Source organism: Podarcis pityusensis (assembly GCF_964106645.2).
Source record: "Podarcis pityusensis genome assembly, chromosome: 6".
NCBI lineage: Eukaryota > Metazoa > Chordata > Lepidosauria > Squamata > Lacertidae > Podarcis > Podarcis pityusensis.
The window spans coordinates 28221632-28235761 of NC_138030.1; the positions used below are offsets into that span (position 1 = coordinate 28221632).

General features: G+C 43.8%; 1 protein-coding gene across 3 annotated transcripts in view; it reads right to left on the reverse strand.

The window, feature by feature from the left end:
• Positions 1 to 5109: 5109 nt before the first annotated feature.
• The window catches only part of RALY (RALY heterogeneous nuclear ribonucleoprotein), a 217337-nt gene continuing 208316 nt past the window's right edge, over positions 5110 to 14130 (reverse strand). For 2 of the 3 annotated variants that reach the window (XM_081009617.1, XM_081009618.1), the window contains exons 7-10: positions 13330 to 13443; positions 11746 to 11891; positions 8213 to 8261; positions 5110 to 7252 (exon numbers count right to left, since the gene is read on the reverse strand). In XM_081009617.1, the coding sequence (XP_080865743.1) occupies positions 8217 to 8261; positions 11746 to 11891; positions 13330 to 13443 (305 nt within the window). In that variant the 3' untranslated portion in view covers positions 5110 to 7252; positions 8213 to 8216. The remainder of the gene's footprint in view (positions 7253 to 8212; positions 8262 to 11745; positions 11892 to 13329; positions 13444 to 14130) is intronic. The other variant, XR_013987519.1, reaches the window with a different exon arrangement.

Genomic DNA, 14130 nt, shown 5'->3' on the forward strand with positions numbered 1-14130 from the left:
AGGCTGTACCAGGTGTTCTGCACACAATTTCAACGAAAGCGTCCACTTAATAATGGAAGCCAAGAAGATAATACACCTATTAAACCTTAATTGATCCTGTTTCTTTCCTTTCCCCTTTGTTGATGGATCTTAACCATAACTCTTGCTACCAGCTGCCAAATCAGTGAATTCCAGGACGACGACCAGCAACAGAACTTGCTGACTAGTAACTTGATTTTTCTTTAGTTTTATTATATACAGCATAATAAAGCACAGCTTTGTACAAGCTACTATATACACAGAGACGAGATTCAAATTCCTATTCCAAACTCAACACTCCAACAACAAACTGCTGTGTCATACTGCTTATAAGGGAGAACTTAGCCAATCACCACCTGTTTCTAGGCTTCCTGCAAGTTACTTGGTGTAATTTCCTCCCATTCCTAATAGTGTGTTAAAAGAATTGAGTACTGTTACAAAAACCAAACTGCCCATTAGCTTTGTGTGTTTATACCACAGTCTGTATTTGTTTTATCAGTTTGAATGTGCTAAAAAAACCTCCATGATTCTTTGAGAGTATTAATAAGTGTGTGGATAAGAATGATCCGGTAGACTGTGTACCAGTCCAAGACCTTCACAAAGATGCCTGACAGCACAAACTTACACATGCTTATTCCAAACCAACTCTAGTTGAATTCAGTGGGACTTATTCCCAGGTAAGTGTAAACTTGTAGTCATGCAGTAAGGGGTGCATTGTCTTACGGATCAGTAACTGGTAGAATAGGAAGCAGGGAGTGAGAATATATAGTTCCTCAAGAATATGTATCGGTACTGGTGCTTTTTAAACTTTTCTCATAAAGAACCTGGAGTTAGGGGTGAGCAGTGAGGTCACAAGTTTGCTCATGATTCTAAATTATTGAGCAGGGTCAAAACAGAAGAGCATCAAAAAGGGTATCTCCAAACTATTTGTTAAAATGGCAAATGTGGTTCAGTCTATAACTAAAGTTATTTTGCATTGGGGCAAAATAATTCAATCTTCATATGCCTGTGACGTGGTCTGAGTTTTTAGGGAGCAGATATTGGATTGGGATTATGGGATCATTGTGGATGGTTCAGTGAAAACTGGCAACTGAAAAGAAGCACGTTCATTAGAAGAAGGGACTGAAAATAAACTACCAATATTATAATGCCTTTATACAGATCTGTGATGTGACCATGCTTGGAAATGCTGTGCAAGTTGTGGTCACTGTGTCTCAAAGGAAGTTGTAGTGCTTGGAAATGTGAAGAACAGGGCAACCCAAATTGAGCTTGCGAAGTGAAGGGTACAGTCTTCAGGGCGTTAAAAAAGGTAAGAGATATGATAGAATAATATGGATAGAAAAGTTTTCTCTCACATAATACTAAGCTGGAGCGTATCGATAAAGCTTGAAGATTGTTCTGAATCCCCAAACAAAAGTAATGCCCGGGACATGAACAAGGGATGGAATTGTAGAGTTGGAAGGGATCCACCCACATGGTCATCTCGTCCCACCCCCTGCAATGTGTCTCCCAAGTGCTGGACCACAGCTTCCCTCATCCCTGAATGGCTGGCTCTGAAGGGAGTTGGGGCCCAACATCACCTGAAGGTTCATAGGCTCCTCACCCCCTGAATAAATGTCAGAAATCTGTAAATCGTGCTGGTGACTAAAAGGTGGTTAAGTAACTTAGTAATAGTTAAGGCTTTTGCAGTGGCTACTGGTCATGATGGCTGCGTGACACCATGCATTTGAACAGCAGTTGCTTGGGAACAGCAACAGGTGAAGGCTATTGGCCTCTTGACCAGCCAGTGGACTTCCCAAGAGGCATCTGTTTAGCAGTGTGAGAAGCAGGTCAGTAGATTAGACAGGCTGTTGTTCTGAACTAGCAGGACTGCTCTTACATGGATTCTAAAGTTTTAGTATTTTACAAATAACGGTTCAAGCAATTTAAATGTTCAGGGACATTGGGGAAAGAGTCGCTCTTCATTACACTACAGGGCCTTGCTGTGCAACTGACAATTTTAATCCACAGTAAAGGGAAGAGGATAAATCAGTGATATGTATGTGCTTTGCGGGCATTTGTGTTGAGTCCTATACTTTGAAGGAGTAGCATGTATCCATAGTATTAGCCATAGCAGCTGGGTTAGCCATATAAAGCAAGCTGGGGCCGACTGTTTTTGCAGACCCCTCCAATGTTTTAACGTTTGAACACATTCTGTTTTTGAATTTTAATTTGTATGTGTACCATCGCACAGCTCAGTTTTGCTACCGAATCATTTTTATTTTCTCTCCAAAGACTTGAGAACAGTAAAGTCTAAAGTCATGTTTTGTTTTGTAAAAAAGAAAAGAAAATGTTTTAAAATAGCATCAGAACTGTAATGAATGATAGATTAAGGTTACCAGATTTTTTCCAATGAATCCGGGGACACTTTTCAACATCAATGGATTTTGTATGGGGGCTGGTTTGTAAATCCGGGGACGTCTGGTAACCTTATGATAGATGTATCTTCAAAAGTTAATAAAGCCAAGATCAGTGCCTCTTGTGTAACATTACTGTGGCATTGTGGTTGTCTTCACAGGACACTTTTATGAACCCCATCTACATTTACCGCTCCCCTGCTATAGCCTTGCTTCTTCAGTTTAACAACTAGTCATTGTGTGCATAGGGACAAGGAAACATGCCTTCTGGTGGCATATAGAGCACAAATAGATTTTTGATGTTTGGGGTAGAAGTCCAAAGGCGCAGGATGCAGCAACTTTGCTGAAGCCACACAGATCTGGATCAGATCAGTGCCTGAGCAAGAGTTTGCTTAGGGACCTTGGGTATAAACACCACCTTGAGTCACTTCTAGCTTCGATTAATCTCGGCTGGGATCTTGAAAATTCTGTGCTGGTATTAGTACTGTGTGTGCATGGATCCTGCCACCACTGGCAGCACCTTGTAACTTTATGAAGAGTGGTGGGCAGAAGGTACATTGGGACTTCCTAGTGGTTTGCAGTAGATCAGCAAGGATTCTGTCTCAGTTATGTAGCAATAGTAACCCCCCCCCCTACTAATCAAGCTGTACAGATGAAGAAGGGGGAGGGGAGGCAGGGGGAAGAAGAGAGCTGGGTGTGGAGTTTTGTGTGAGGACTGCTTAGTTCTGGTACTGACACAAATCCCTGGACTGAGTATATGCTCAGAGGCCCCCTGTTCCTTAAGTCTGAGAGTATGTTCACTTTCTGTCACTATTTTGTACTTGACTCTGGTTTGCTGCTAATAAGGCAGGGTAGATCCCGCCAGCCTGAACTATTCCTACCCCTTGCATTATGGAGTGCAGCATCTGCCACTGCCACCAACCCCCAGCATTTGCTGCCTGACGGAGCTGCCTCACTTTGCATAATGGTAGTGCTGGTCCTGACCCCCAAAACATTTTGGTAATTTTTAGCAAGTTCTGAAAGGCTGGGATTGTTGAGTGAGTACTGCGGAGAGCCAATCTGATTGTATTTGTAAATTGCAACTTGCTGTTTGCAGACCGTTTATGTGTACTGCTCAGAACACTCCAAAATTCTGCTTTCCACTTCAATAATCGAATGTTTGAACCCAGGCTAATAGCTTAGTTCCCCTGGACAAACCCATAGTTAGTCTGGAAAGAGCTAAACCATGAGCATGAGTTTGAACACACTGAGCCAAACAAGCCATGGATTATCTTAGCGTGTCACAGCAGCAAAGCTACCAGAGAGGAGCAGCATAGCAGTTGCAATCTTCTCTCTGAGATCCTGCAAACTTGCACTAACTCATGGTTTGGCTTACTGCACTATATGTATGAAGCCTAAGAATGTGTTAATGGAGATTTTATGTGAATAAGCTCTGGGACAGGATTATAGCCCCCTAAGTGAATTCTTGTGCGGTTCAGAACTAGCTCCTATGTGGCAGACTGTTTGACTGAGGCAGACTTTAGACTTTACATGTGTGGATTGATTTCCCCCGTGTGGCATGAGCACAGCAAGGGTGTGTGCAGATGGCAGGCTCCTGCACTACAGATACATGCTTATGCTTGATGCTGCAGCTCTACAGTGGTACCTCAGGTTACATACGCTTCAGGTTACATACTCTTCAGGTTACAGACTCTGCTAACCCAGATATAGTGCTTCAGGTTAAGAACTTTGCTTCAGGATGAGAACAGAAATTGTGCTCTGGCGGCACAGCAGTAGGAGGAGGCCCCATTAGCTAAAGTGGTGCTTCAGGTTAAGAACAGTTTCAGGTTAAGAACGGACCTCCGGTACGAATTAAGTACTTAACCCGAGGTACCACTGTATAGCTCTTTTAACAGGCACATAGATCCATCCTTTTCACCAGGACAATCTTTTAGCACTTTCAATTTGCAGCAAGGGCAACGAACGCAAGCAAAACAATTTATACTAGAATTGTGCTAGTAGTGCATTCAGTTTGCTTAAGAACCCACCATTAATATTGCCATTTATTCATGAAAGGAGCTTGGGGAAAATATTTAGGGGAAACCCTCCCCCCTGCAAAATCTCCTACCTAATGAGGACTGAGCATGCTTAGTGGCTAGGGAATGCCAATTGATAGTTAGATGGGATCGAGTATCCTGGAAGAGGGCCTGATTGGGTGGAATGCTGAGCAGGATAACCACACTCCAACGTTTGGTTGCGGATCCTACTTGTGGTTCTGAATGGCTAGCATTTGGGTACACAGGCAACTCTCAACTTTGGCAGGGGATGCATTCCAGGGATAGTGTGTAAAACTAGAATTGTGTATAGTCAAAACACATTAGGTTCAATGGCAAATTGGAGTGCCAAACTCACTTTTCCCAGACTCCTGCCCCCTTTCCCCCCACTTTTTTTGCCAAGCACTTAAAGCTGAATGCACACAAATTAAATGCATGTAAGTGGCAAATTACCTGTATATGAAAAAAGAGCAGTGGGAAGAACAAAAGAATCAGTGGGAAACTGTGATTTAAGCAATAGGAACCAAAACAAATACTCAATGTGATGTAGACATACTTTGAAATCAATTTCTATTTCTAGTTGGAAGACTAAGACTGTCACAGGTAGCAGTAAAACAGAGCCTATTTAAGGAAGTTAAGAAAAGTAGCAGCAAGACTACATGATGAATCAAGTTCTTCCTTTTATTATACAGGATTTTATATACAAAGCCCCCCCTTCCTTCCATACCCCAGTCTTGTGGTTGGATCATAGCAAAACAAAGCCTAGAAAGCAGTTCTAAAATAGCTCAGTACAACAAAGTGGCCAAACTTTGCAGGAGGCGCAGAAGAGAAAAGGCAATAGAAAAAGAAAGCGGAGAAAAACAAAACAAGTGCCCCTTTTTGCTCTCCAGGATGTATTTTCAACAAAGAAGCTGATGTATGTTGTTGTGCTTTGAGAGCCGTGACCCTCTGTTAACAAGCCCTAAGGAAGAGATGCAGTCTGTTGGGATGTTTTCCAGCGGAAATCTTTTTTTAAAAAGTTGAGAACCCAAGGTCTTATGGAAGTGGCTTATACAACAATGCTGTTCTCTCCCTTTCTGAGCAGGTTGGTTGAAGTCTCTAGGACAGAGTCATGCTGTTAAGCCAACACCACACCATCTCTTGCCGAAGTTGGCGATGAGGAGTAGACTGTTTAAGAGAGGATTAGATCACAGAAGGGAACATTGCAAAATAATAATAATGATGATAATATGCAGTTTGCCGGATATTTCAACTTAATCAGCTGCACAACATACATTGCATACCTTTTGTCATTACGGGTGTGAGTGGGCTGAAAGCATCTGCATTTCAGAGAAGGGATGAAAGGAAGCAGGGTAAAGGTAAAGGTAAAGGGACCCCTGACTGTTAGGTCCAGTTGCGGATGACTCTGGGGTTGCAGCGCTCATCCCCCTTTACTGGCCGAGGGAGCTGGTGTTTGTCCGGGTCATGTGGCCAGCATGACTAAGCCACTTCTGGCGAACCAGAGCAGTGCACGGAAACGACGTTTACCTTCCCGCCAGAGCGGTACCTATTTATCTACTTGCACTTTGATGTGCTTTCAAACTGCTAGGTTGGCAGGAGCTGGGACTGAGCAACGGGTGCTCACCTCGTCGTGGGGATTCGAACTGCCAACCTTCTGATCGGCAAGCCCTAGGCTCAGTGGTTTAGACAAGCAGATTAGAATCATAGAATTGGAAGGGACCATGAGGGTCATATAGCCCAATCCCCTGCAGTGCAGGAATCTTTTGCCCAACATGGGGCTCATGCTCTATCGACTGAGCTACCCCAGGAAACCTTCAGGCCTCTTTCCTTAAACAAAAATGAAATTGTTTTTCCTCTGAAAATGCAATTGGTTTCAGGTGTTATATGAGTATTGTTTTTTTGGAAGGATTGCCATCTGGCCATCTCATCTTTTACCTTCCCTTTTGGACCTGATTGGGTTGACCTTATTTTTATAAAGAACAAATAAATGACTTATGGAACTTTGATGAAGCGCATGGGTTGTAAAGCAAAGACTCCAATAATCCCTTATTCTGAAATGCTTATCTCTTATTGTATCTATGGTAACTTCACTCCGTACTCACACCTGTGTACACTAGAGACCTACCACCTGCCTTCACCATTGCTGACGCTTAGGAAACTGGATGAACAAAAGGCGGTTTGTTGCTCCTGTACAGAATGGTCTGTAAATAGCCAGGTTCTCTGTTCTTCTTTCCAAAGGGCACACCACGTATGACAAAGGGTATGTCTGAAATGCCATAGTCTGCAGGGTGGAGTGGGACCAAAGCTACCTAGGAGGAGGTAAATGGACTAGGAGGAGGCACCCCTGGCTATCCCGGTCATGACCTGGATTTCAAATGCAAAACTGTAAATTGTACATAGTGAAATAGTTTTCTTTCTCTTCACTTTCTGCATCCTGTCCTCATCGTGTCTCAGGAGCAAGGCTCTTTATATAGTATCTCTCTCGCTTTCCTTTCCAGGTGTAAGAAATCAGTTCCAGTATCGGCTGTTGAGATCATGGAACGACGGGTGCTTGTGCTGGCAGCAGGGCTCTAAGTCTGTAGTACAAGGGTGGGTTTGATGGGCACTGATGAGGATCCACTGGGATGGCTAGTTTGCTGTGTACTACAAAACGGCTTGGAGAGATTGGTCCATGTTTCTCCTTTTGAATGCCAGGCAGAGAGATGATGGCAGTCCTGCATGTTATGCTTATCTGGCTCAACATGCCAAGGCAGGATTGAACCTCTTGTTGTCCTCCCTCTCTTCATCGCTGTTGCGCTGATTATGCTAGGGGGCGGGGAGGAACAGGGAAAAGAGTAAACAGATAGACTGAATAACTTCTCTGTGATTCATGCTCAATTGCTGGAAGCATTTATTGGTGGAAAGGGTCATATCTCAGCAGGAGGGCACATGTTCTGCATGCAGAAGGTCCCATGTTAAATCCATGCCATTTCCAGGTAGGTCTGAGAAAGATTATTGTCTGAACCCCTGGAAAGTCACTATCAGAAATAAGGTGGGGGCTGTTTAAAGGGTGGAATTCATCCATGAGGGTGAATGGGGCAGTGCTCCACCAACCTCAGTCTGCTACTAGCCCCTCATGCCTGCCATCTTCCTTACAACCACTCCAGGGGGTGCCACTGGTTGTCAGCTTCCCCCTCAATGTCTGCTGAACTCAACAGGAAGGAGGATGGGGACAAAACTAAAACTAGTTGGCTCTGTTTGCCATTGACTCTAGCTCTACCTACCATTGGCCTCCATGTCTTCTTCCCTTCCAGTCCCAATGAACAGCCCAGCATTGCACTAGAAGACTTCCACTCATGCACCAGGGCTTCCCCTTCCTCTCCTCCACCTTACAGCCCTATGCATCCTCTAGATCTGCTCTGGAGGATTGGAGAAAAAATGGCCCAAATCAGCTGTGGGTCTGTGGGTGTATTGTGGCACCAGGGATGGGGAACCTGTTGTTTTCCAGATGTTTTTCCAACTCCCACCATTTCTTGGCCTTGATGGCTGGAGGTTATGAGAGTTGAGGGCCCAGCAACATCTGGAGGGCCCTAGTTTCCTCATCCCTGGCCTGTGTCACAAACCTTTTTTTTACAGTCTTTGACTAAAATCAAAGAGCAGCAAATTTTTTAAAAAGGGGCAACACTGTTGAAATTAAGCTTGCCGAATTGACTATATACAAATGTGCACCGTTCACTATATCTTTTTTTGAGAAAAACAAAGTAGTATATATGCTCGTAAATATACCTAGTTACTGTAGGCTGGAGTCCTCCACATCTGTGTAATGGCTATTCTCCTGAAAGAGAAGAAAAAGGGGAAGGAGATTATTTGGTTCTCTTTTTGAGCTGTTGCTAGGATAAGGGTTACATGTATTGGAAATAAATAACCCTAACAGTGATATCTTATACATGGCAACTCAGAGCCCTTACTGAATTCAGGTGGGCTCATTCCCAGGTAAGTGTGTATAGGACTACAGCCCAAGTATCCATGGGGTTGGGTTGTTGCCAATTTCTTATGGGTGCATAGGCCCATTTGTAAAGCAGAGATGATTGTGGGCACCACATACATACTGCAACCAAGCACACACCGCAATCTATTATATTGACTACGGCTGAATTTTCTTTCTAGCCTAATTTCAAAGGGGGGTGGACTCTGTAGGTGCCCAAGAAGGCATCTCTGACCACGTGGGTGCCACATTGTCAACCTTTGTGAAAATTGGCAAAAATCTAGTTCTGTAAGCATTCATTACTAATAAAAGTGATGCTGGAGCATTAGTTCAGCATTAGTAACATCAAATTGCAGCTCAGAAGTATCTGAATTAATAATCTGAGCAGAATGCCCTGAGAAGAGCTTCTTGTAGGGGGAAATATGATACATGAGATGGGAGTTATAAAATACTTCGCGCACGGGCAAATGCTCTGGAAATCATTGCTAAGTGATGATACCAGTACTTTAAAACAGCTTGGGAATTTGTTGAGCAAGCAGGGCTGGGTCCAAATAAGTTTCCATGAATTTTTATAGCTTGTTCCTCTTGAACACTATTAAATCATGCATTAAATGTGAATCCCCCAATCATTACACTTCTTTGGAATTATTGGTTCAAATACTTGGGCCCTGGTTTGGCAGCTGATTATTCACAGTTACATTTCATGCTGTAGCAATGCTTAATTTGGTTAATGCAACACCACCACCACCAGCCCGTACTGTATCTGCCCAACAGCTCAGCAAGGTAGGGTAGTGACTGACCTTCCAAGGAAAAGTCACTGAGGTTTTCTCCAGTGTGGCACAGTGGCTTTCAGTGAATGAAGAAAGATGCACGTTCTGGAATTATGGCCCCTCTAAACTTTGTATTGCATGTGTTATTTCAATGTATACAACTTTCAAGATTGCTCGCTGACAAGTGTATATACCAAATTGCAGAAAGGCAATGATTTGCTGAACTGGGTTTAACATTTAATGTGATTTGATTATAGAGAGCAGTTCTCGTTCTCTCTCTCTCTCGCTCTCTGTGTGTGTGTGTGTGTGTGTGTGTGTGCGGGCGCAGTTGGATATTTTATTGGAAATGAGATCAAAGGATAGCTCACGATAATAATGATGAGTCAGATGTTCAGCTGCGGGCCCTGCATGTTCAATTTATGTGCACAGAGTGAAACCATGGCAGGATCTGCTGAACACACTCTTTTGCAAATCTGATGTGCTTGTGGCATTTCCACAAACAGGACATATGATGGAATACACGCAGGGCAGAGCCTGCTAGTTCCATGCCATGCACACATTCATTCCATGTGCCCAAATGTCCATGCAGGGCTAAAGAGGTGGGTGGGATCAGCTGCAGCATGCCACCAAAGGGAGTCCTTATCTGTCTGTTTAAGTTAAATGGCCACTGCTGTAAAAGTTTCTTACTAAGGTTTTAAACCAGTTTTCAAAATATTTAAGTGGTATAGTTTTGGCTACAACTGGGATGATGATGATGGCTTGTTAATCTATGGATCACCTTTCACATGCAACTCAATGTGATTTACAAACATGCCGTAAAATCTGCTGCAAATAATTTTAAAAACAGCATAAACACACACAAACCAACTGCGACTGAAAATAGGTTTTCATTTTGTGTTGTTCTTAAACCTAACTAAGAGACCTTTTCATCTAACTGGAAAAAGATGCCAAACTATAATGTCTTCAATTGTTTCTGGAAAGGACAGAGAGCAGGAAGCTGCCGTAGCACCACAGGGATACTGTTCCACAAAACAAGGACGGCCAAGCCAAGCTAAAAGCCCTGGTCCTCGTAGTTCCTGTGGAGCAGGTTTCTGCTATTTTTGCTTGGTACTGCAAATTTCAGAGCATTATCTGCAGGTCTAGTAAAAACGGAGCATGATAGAGAGATACTTGGGGGTGCTGGTTCCAGGTTGTGGGGTGGGTAGGTAAGACGTTCTCAGCAGGGTCCCTGCCTGTATGGGACTAAGAACATCCAGGGATTGGCAGTGAGCCCTAAACATGAAATGGGCCTTGGCAGATGCCTGGCATTACCACCTCCTGGTGCCAGCCCTGGATACTTGTCCTGATCCAGCTGAAAGCTAGATGTCTGCAGGAGGAGCCTTTTGCTTATTCGTATCCCTTGCTGGAGAGAGAATCCTGCTGCGAGTGCCTGATTCTCAGTTCCAGCCTAGGATTCAAGGCTAGAGTAGTGATGCACCCCCCTTTTTTTGGAGAGGACTGTCTTCTGTTTGAAGGGCTGCCTTCTCTCAGTTTAAAAATCAAGAGCCATCAGAAAAGACAGTGGGTGGGCCCGCCAACAGCACCTGGACAGCATAATGAGCTGGCACAGAGGTCACATGGGAACTGTCTTCCCTACAATGGTGAGATGCATTGTATTTCTGTTTAAATTATAGTAATCAGGCTAAATTTGCATTTCTACATAGAGATTAGCATATGCAAGTCTCTACTTTTGTTCACTTCTTTGGCGATGCGCAGTTGGCCTCCCCATCCAAGGTTCTGTATTGGCAGCTAAGACGCTGCATTTTAGCCATCTTGAGAATTATAATGTATTATAAATATTAATCCAGTGCTTTGTTACCCCTGGAGGGTGGCATATTTGGCTATTAACAGTTGCCCTGTGAGTTTCCATAGCAGGTTTCTCCTTTAATTCACCTACTGCTTGGGAATTTTTTTTATAGTTTATATATTGCAGAGGCCTTTGGCTGACTGGCAACCAGCATGAAATATCTTAAAAAGAAAAGAGTGGTATGCTAGGTATTTCAGGAGTGGGAATGGTGTGCAGATGTATGGAATTTCAGCCGCCTGCTTCATCGCTATATAGCTGGTTTCACATTTTCACACTTTATTTTTAAAAGGGCTATCTATGCATGTGCTGCATTGGATCAGACCCAAGGCAATCTGAGTTGGGAATTTACAACAGCTTATTATGATATGTTTTCCAGCCACATATTCAGACAGTCACACATCTGAGAATAAACTGTCTTGGAACAAAGCTCTTTGCATTAGGCAGAGATTGACAGCCGAGAAAGCCTGGATTTGTTGATTTGAATGCGGAAGGACAGGTCCCATTTCTGAGCATCAACATGCCAGGTGCTTCCTGGAAAGGCCACCTTCCAGGATGGGCTGAAAAGCGGATAACCCAGCTGTAACCGATCACAGCATGAAAGACGGCCATTTATTTGAGGGGAGGGGGAGAGAATATTGCTTTTGCCAGCAATCTGAACACTGTCAAAATTGTACAAGGCTTATCAATCCACAGGGGTGGGAGAGCAATGGTTTCCTACCAATTCATCGTCACAGTCATCTCTCAGGAGACCTTCTTCTTCTCCCTCCTCGCCGTTGAGTGGCTCCTCTACGTTCATTTCTGCCTCAGACGCTGTGTCTTCTTGGGAAAGCTCGCTTTTGTTCCCATCTGCTTTCTTTCTGACCTCTGCAGGATGAGATATAGTAAGGGACAAACCCAAGAGATTGACACTCCATTTGGGCCACTCTCTGAATCAGAATCATTTCATTGTTGTTCACACTAACCAGTGGTCTGGGAACTCTTAACTTTGTGACAGATCCTGCTTTTGATCAGATGTAAACCAGAGGAGGGTATGGGAGGAGCTTTGATCACCTACTGAGAGCTGGGCAGGGGTGGTGATTCCAGGTTTAGAGAGATGAAACCTCCCCCCCTCCGCCATTTACAGTGGGAGGAGTGGGAGAATCCATGGACATGGTTTCCATACAAGGGGACGGGACAAGCAACAACTCCGTGGGTTAAAACCTGAACATCTTATGAAAGTGTTATAAAATCTACCTTTTTAGGGCTTATGGCTGCAATCCTACCTCCACTTATCTGGAAGTAAGCCCCACGGAATTTTATAGGACTTACTTTTAAGTAGACATAGTTAGGATTGCAGTGGAAATCAGGAAGCACCATCAGATTAAAACAAGTGGGCCCTGCAACAACTTTTTGCAGTGTTGGCTGCTCCTGTTCACTGGTCAGTCTGCCAACCGCCCCCCCCACTCCTTTCATTTCCCCCCTCCTCAACAGGAGTTTGTGGCCATTGAACACGCTCAGTCCTCATGGGGGCTGGTGGGGTGCCCTTCCCCATGGGTTTCCACCCCCATAGCTTTTATGTACTCCTGCAAACTCTCTTCCCAAGCCTACTGTTATCTTTCTCTTGTGTTTGTTTGTGTGTTAGAGATGTCACAGAATTCCAATGTACGCAGAAACAGGAGCAGAAAATTGCTGATGTTCGCTTATTTGTCCCATGTCTGGAACGGAAATCAATCCAGCGAATCACCATCCACTAATGTTGTTGCCTTCAGTCTGCAAATGATACATAACTAATTCTACGCCAACCAATTTGCAGTGCATTGACATTAAAGTGGTGGGATAATGTAATGACAATGCAACTTATGTAACTTGCATAAATTACATGATTTTGCCGCAGTCGACAGTAAGGCAAATAACATTGTTTTTGGTGGAAGACAAACTGCAGCAGAGCGGAAACTACGCTGCATGTGATTAATATGGGACAGAAAGGAAAGGGATGCCTTTTTACATCTTTAGTATGTGTGGTTTCCAAAAGCTGTTCTGTTTAACTCTTGCCATCGCAACCTTTGTGATAAAACGCTAACAGACTATCCTCATCTTTGAGATGCTTCAGAAACAATAGCTTGTACTTAAAAACAATAGTATGTTGGAATAATACAGTGGCCTCAGCTGCTGAATTACAACAGCAAAAGCATAAATGAATGCAGGTCCCCAGGTGAAGGAGTGCTGGCAACAGCTAGGTAACTGGCACAGAGTTAATCTCTGCACCTGAACTCCTGCAATGTTTCGGCCTCATTGACGAGAGATTTGGAATCAGCCCACTGACCTGCCGATGCTTTCTGTTGTTCTGCAATCTGCTCCAATCTGCCCAGGAGAGCATCAATGTTGGATTTGATCTGCGTCAACTCCGTTTTAATTGTCTGCAGTTCATTGCATTTCACTTGGAGAGGAGAGAGAGAGAGAGAAGCCGGAAGCAAGGCTTACTATTCTTTCTTATTTTGCAAAAGTGGTGCTTTTCTTGAGCGGAGACTTAGTTCTTTTCCTTATATACCTTTCAGTAGCAGGTCCTACTAGGGAGCCATCACAATATAAGGTTGTTGGATTCAATATAGGACAGGTCTCCTTTGCCTTTCATAGCTGTGAAGAAGACAGGAGAATTTTGGCAGGTACAGTTTCTCCCATCCTAGTGCTCCATAAATGGGACAAGCAATCAATGCCCCAATCCTCAGACACAGCTTATTAAAGGCACGGAAGCTCTGGACTATAATGACTTTGGCAAGAGAATGACATTGCTTGGAAGTAACCATGGATTGTAACTTTAACCCCCCCCCCCCCGCCAAACCTGAGAATTTTAACATACAAACCTTGAACGTTTAGCAATGGATTCTCATTTCATTTAAAGATGCTTTACACAATCACTTTGGTGGTGGACAGGTGCGGAATGATCTGATCAAGAGATCACCTTCCTCCTTTTTTTGCAGTGTTTTCTTTGTAGAACTCAGCATGGACAGAACTAGAATTAGTTGGCTCTGCGTGTCATTGGCTTTGGTTCAACTTGCTGCTGTTCTCCCTCCTTTCTGCCCTGTCAGTCCCAATGGGGCACCAACCACCACCGTGTTTTTATAAA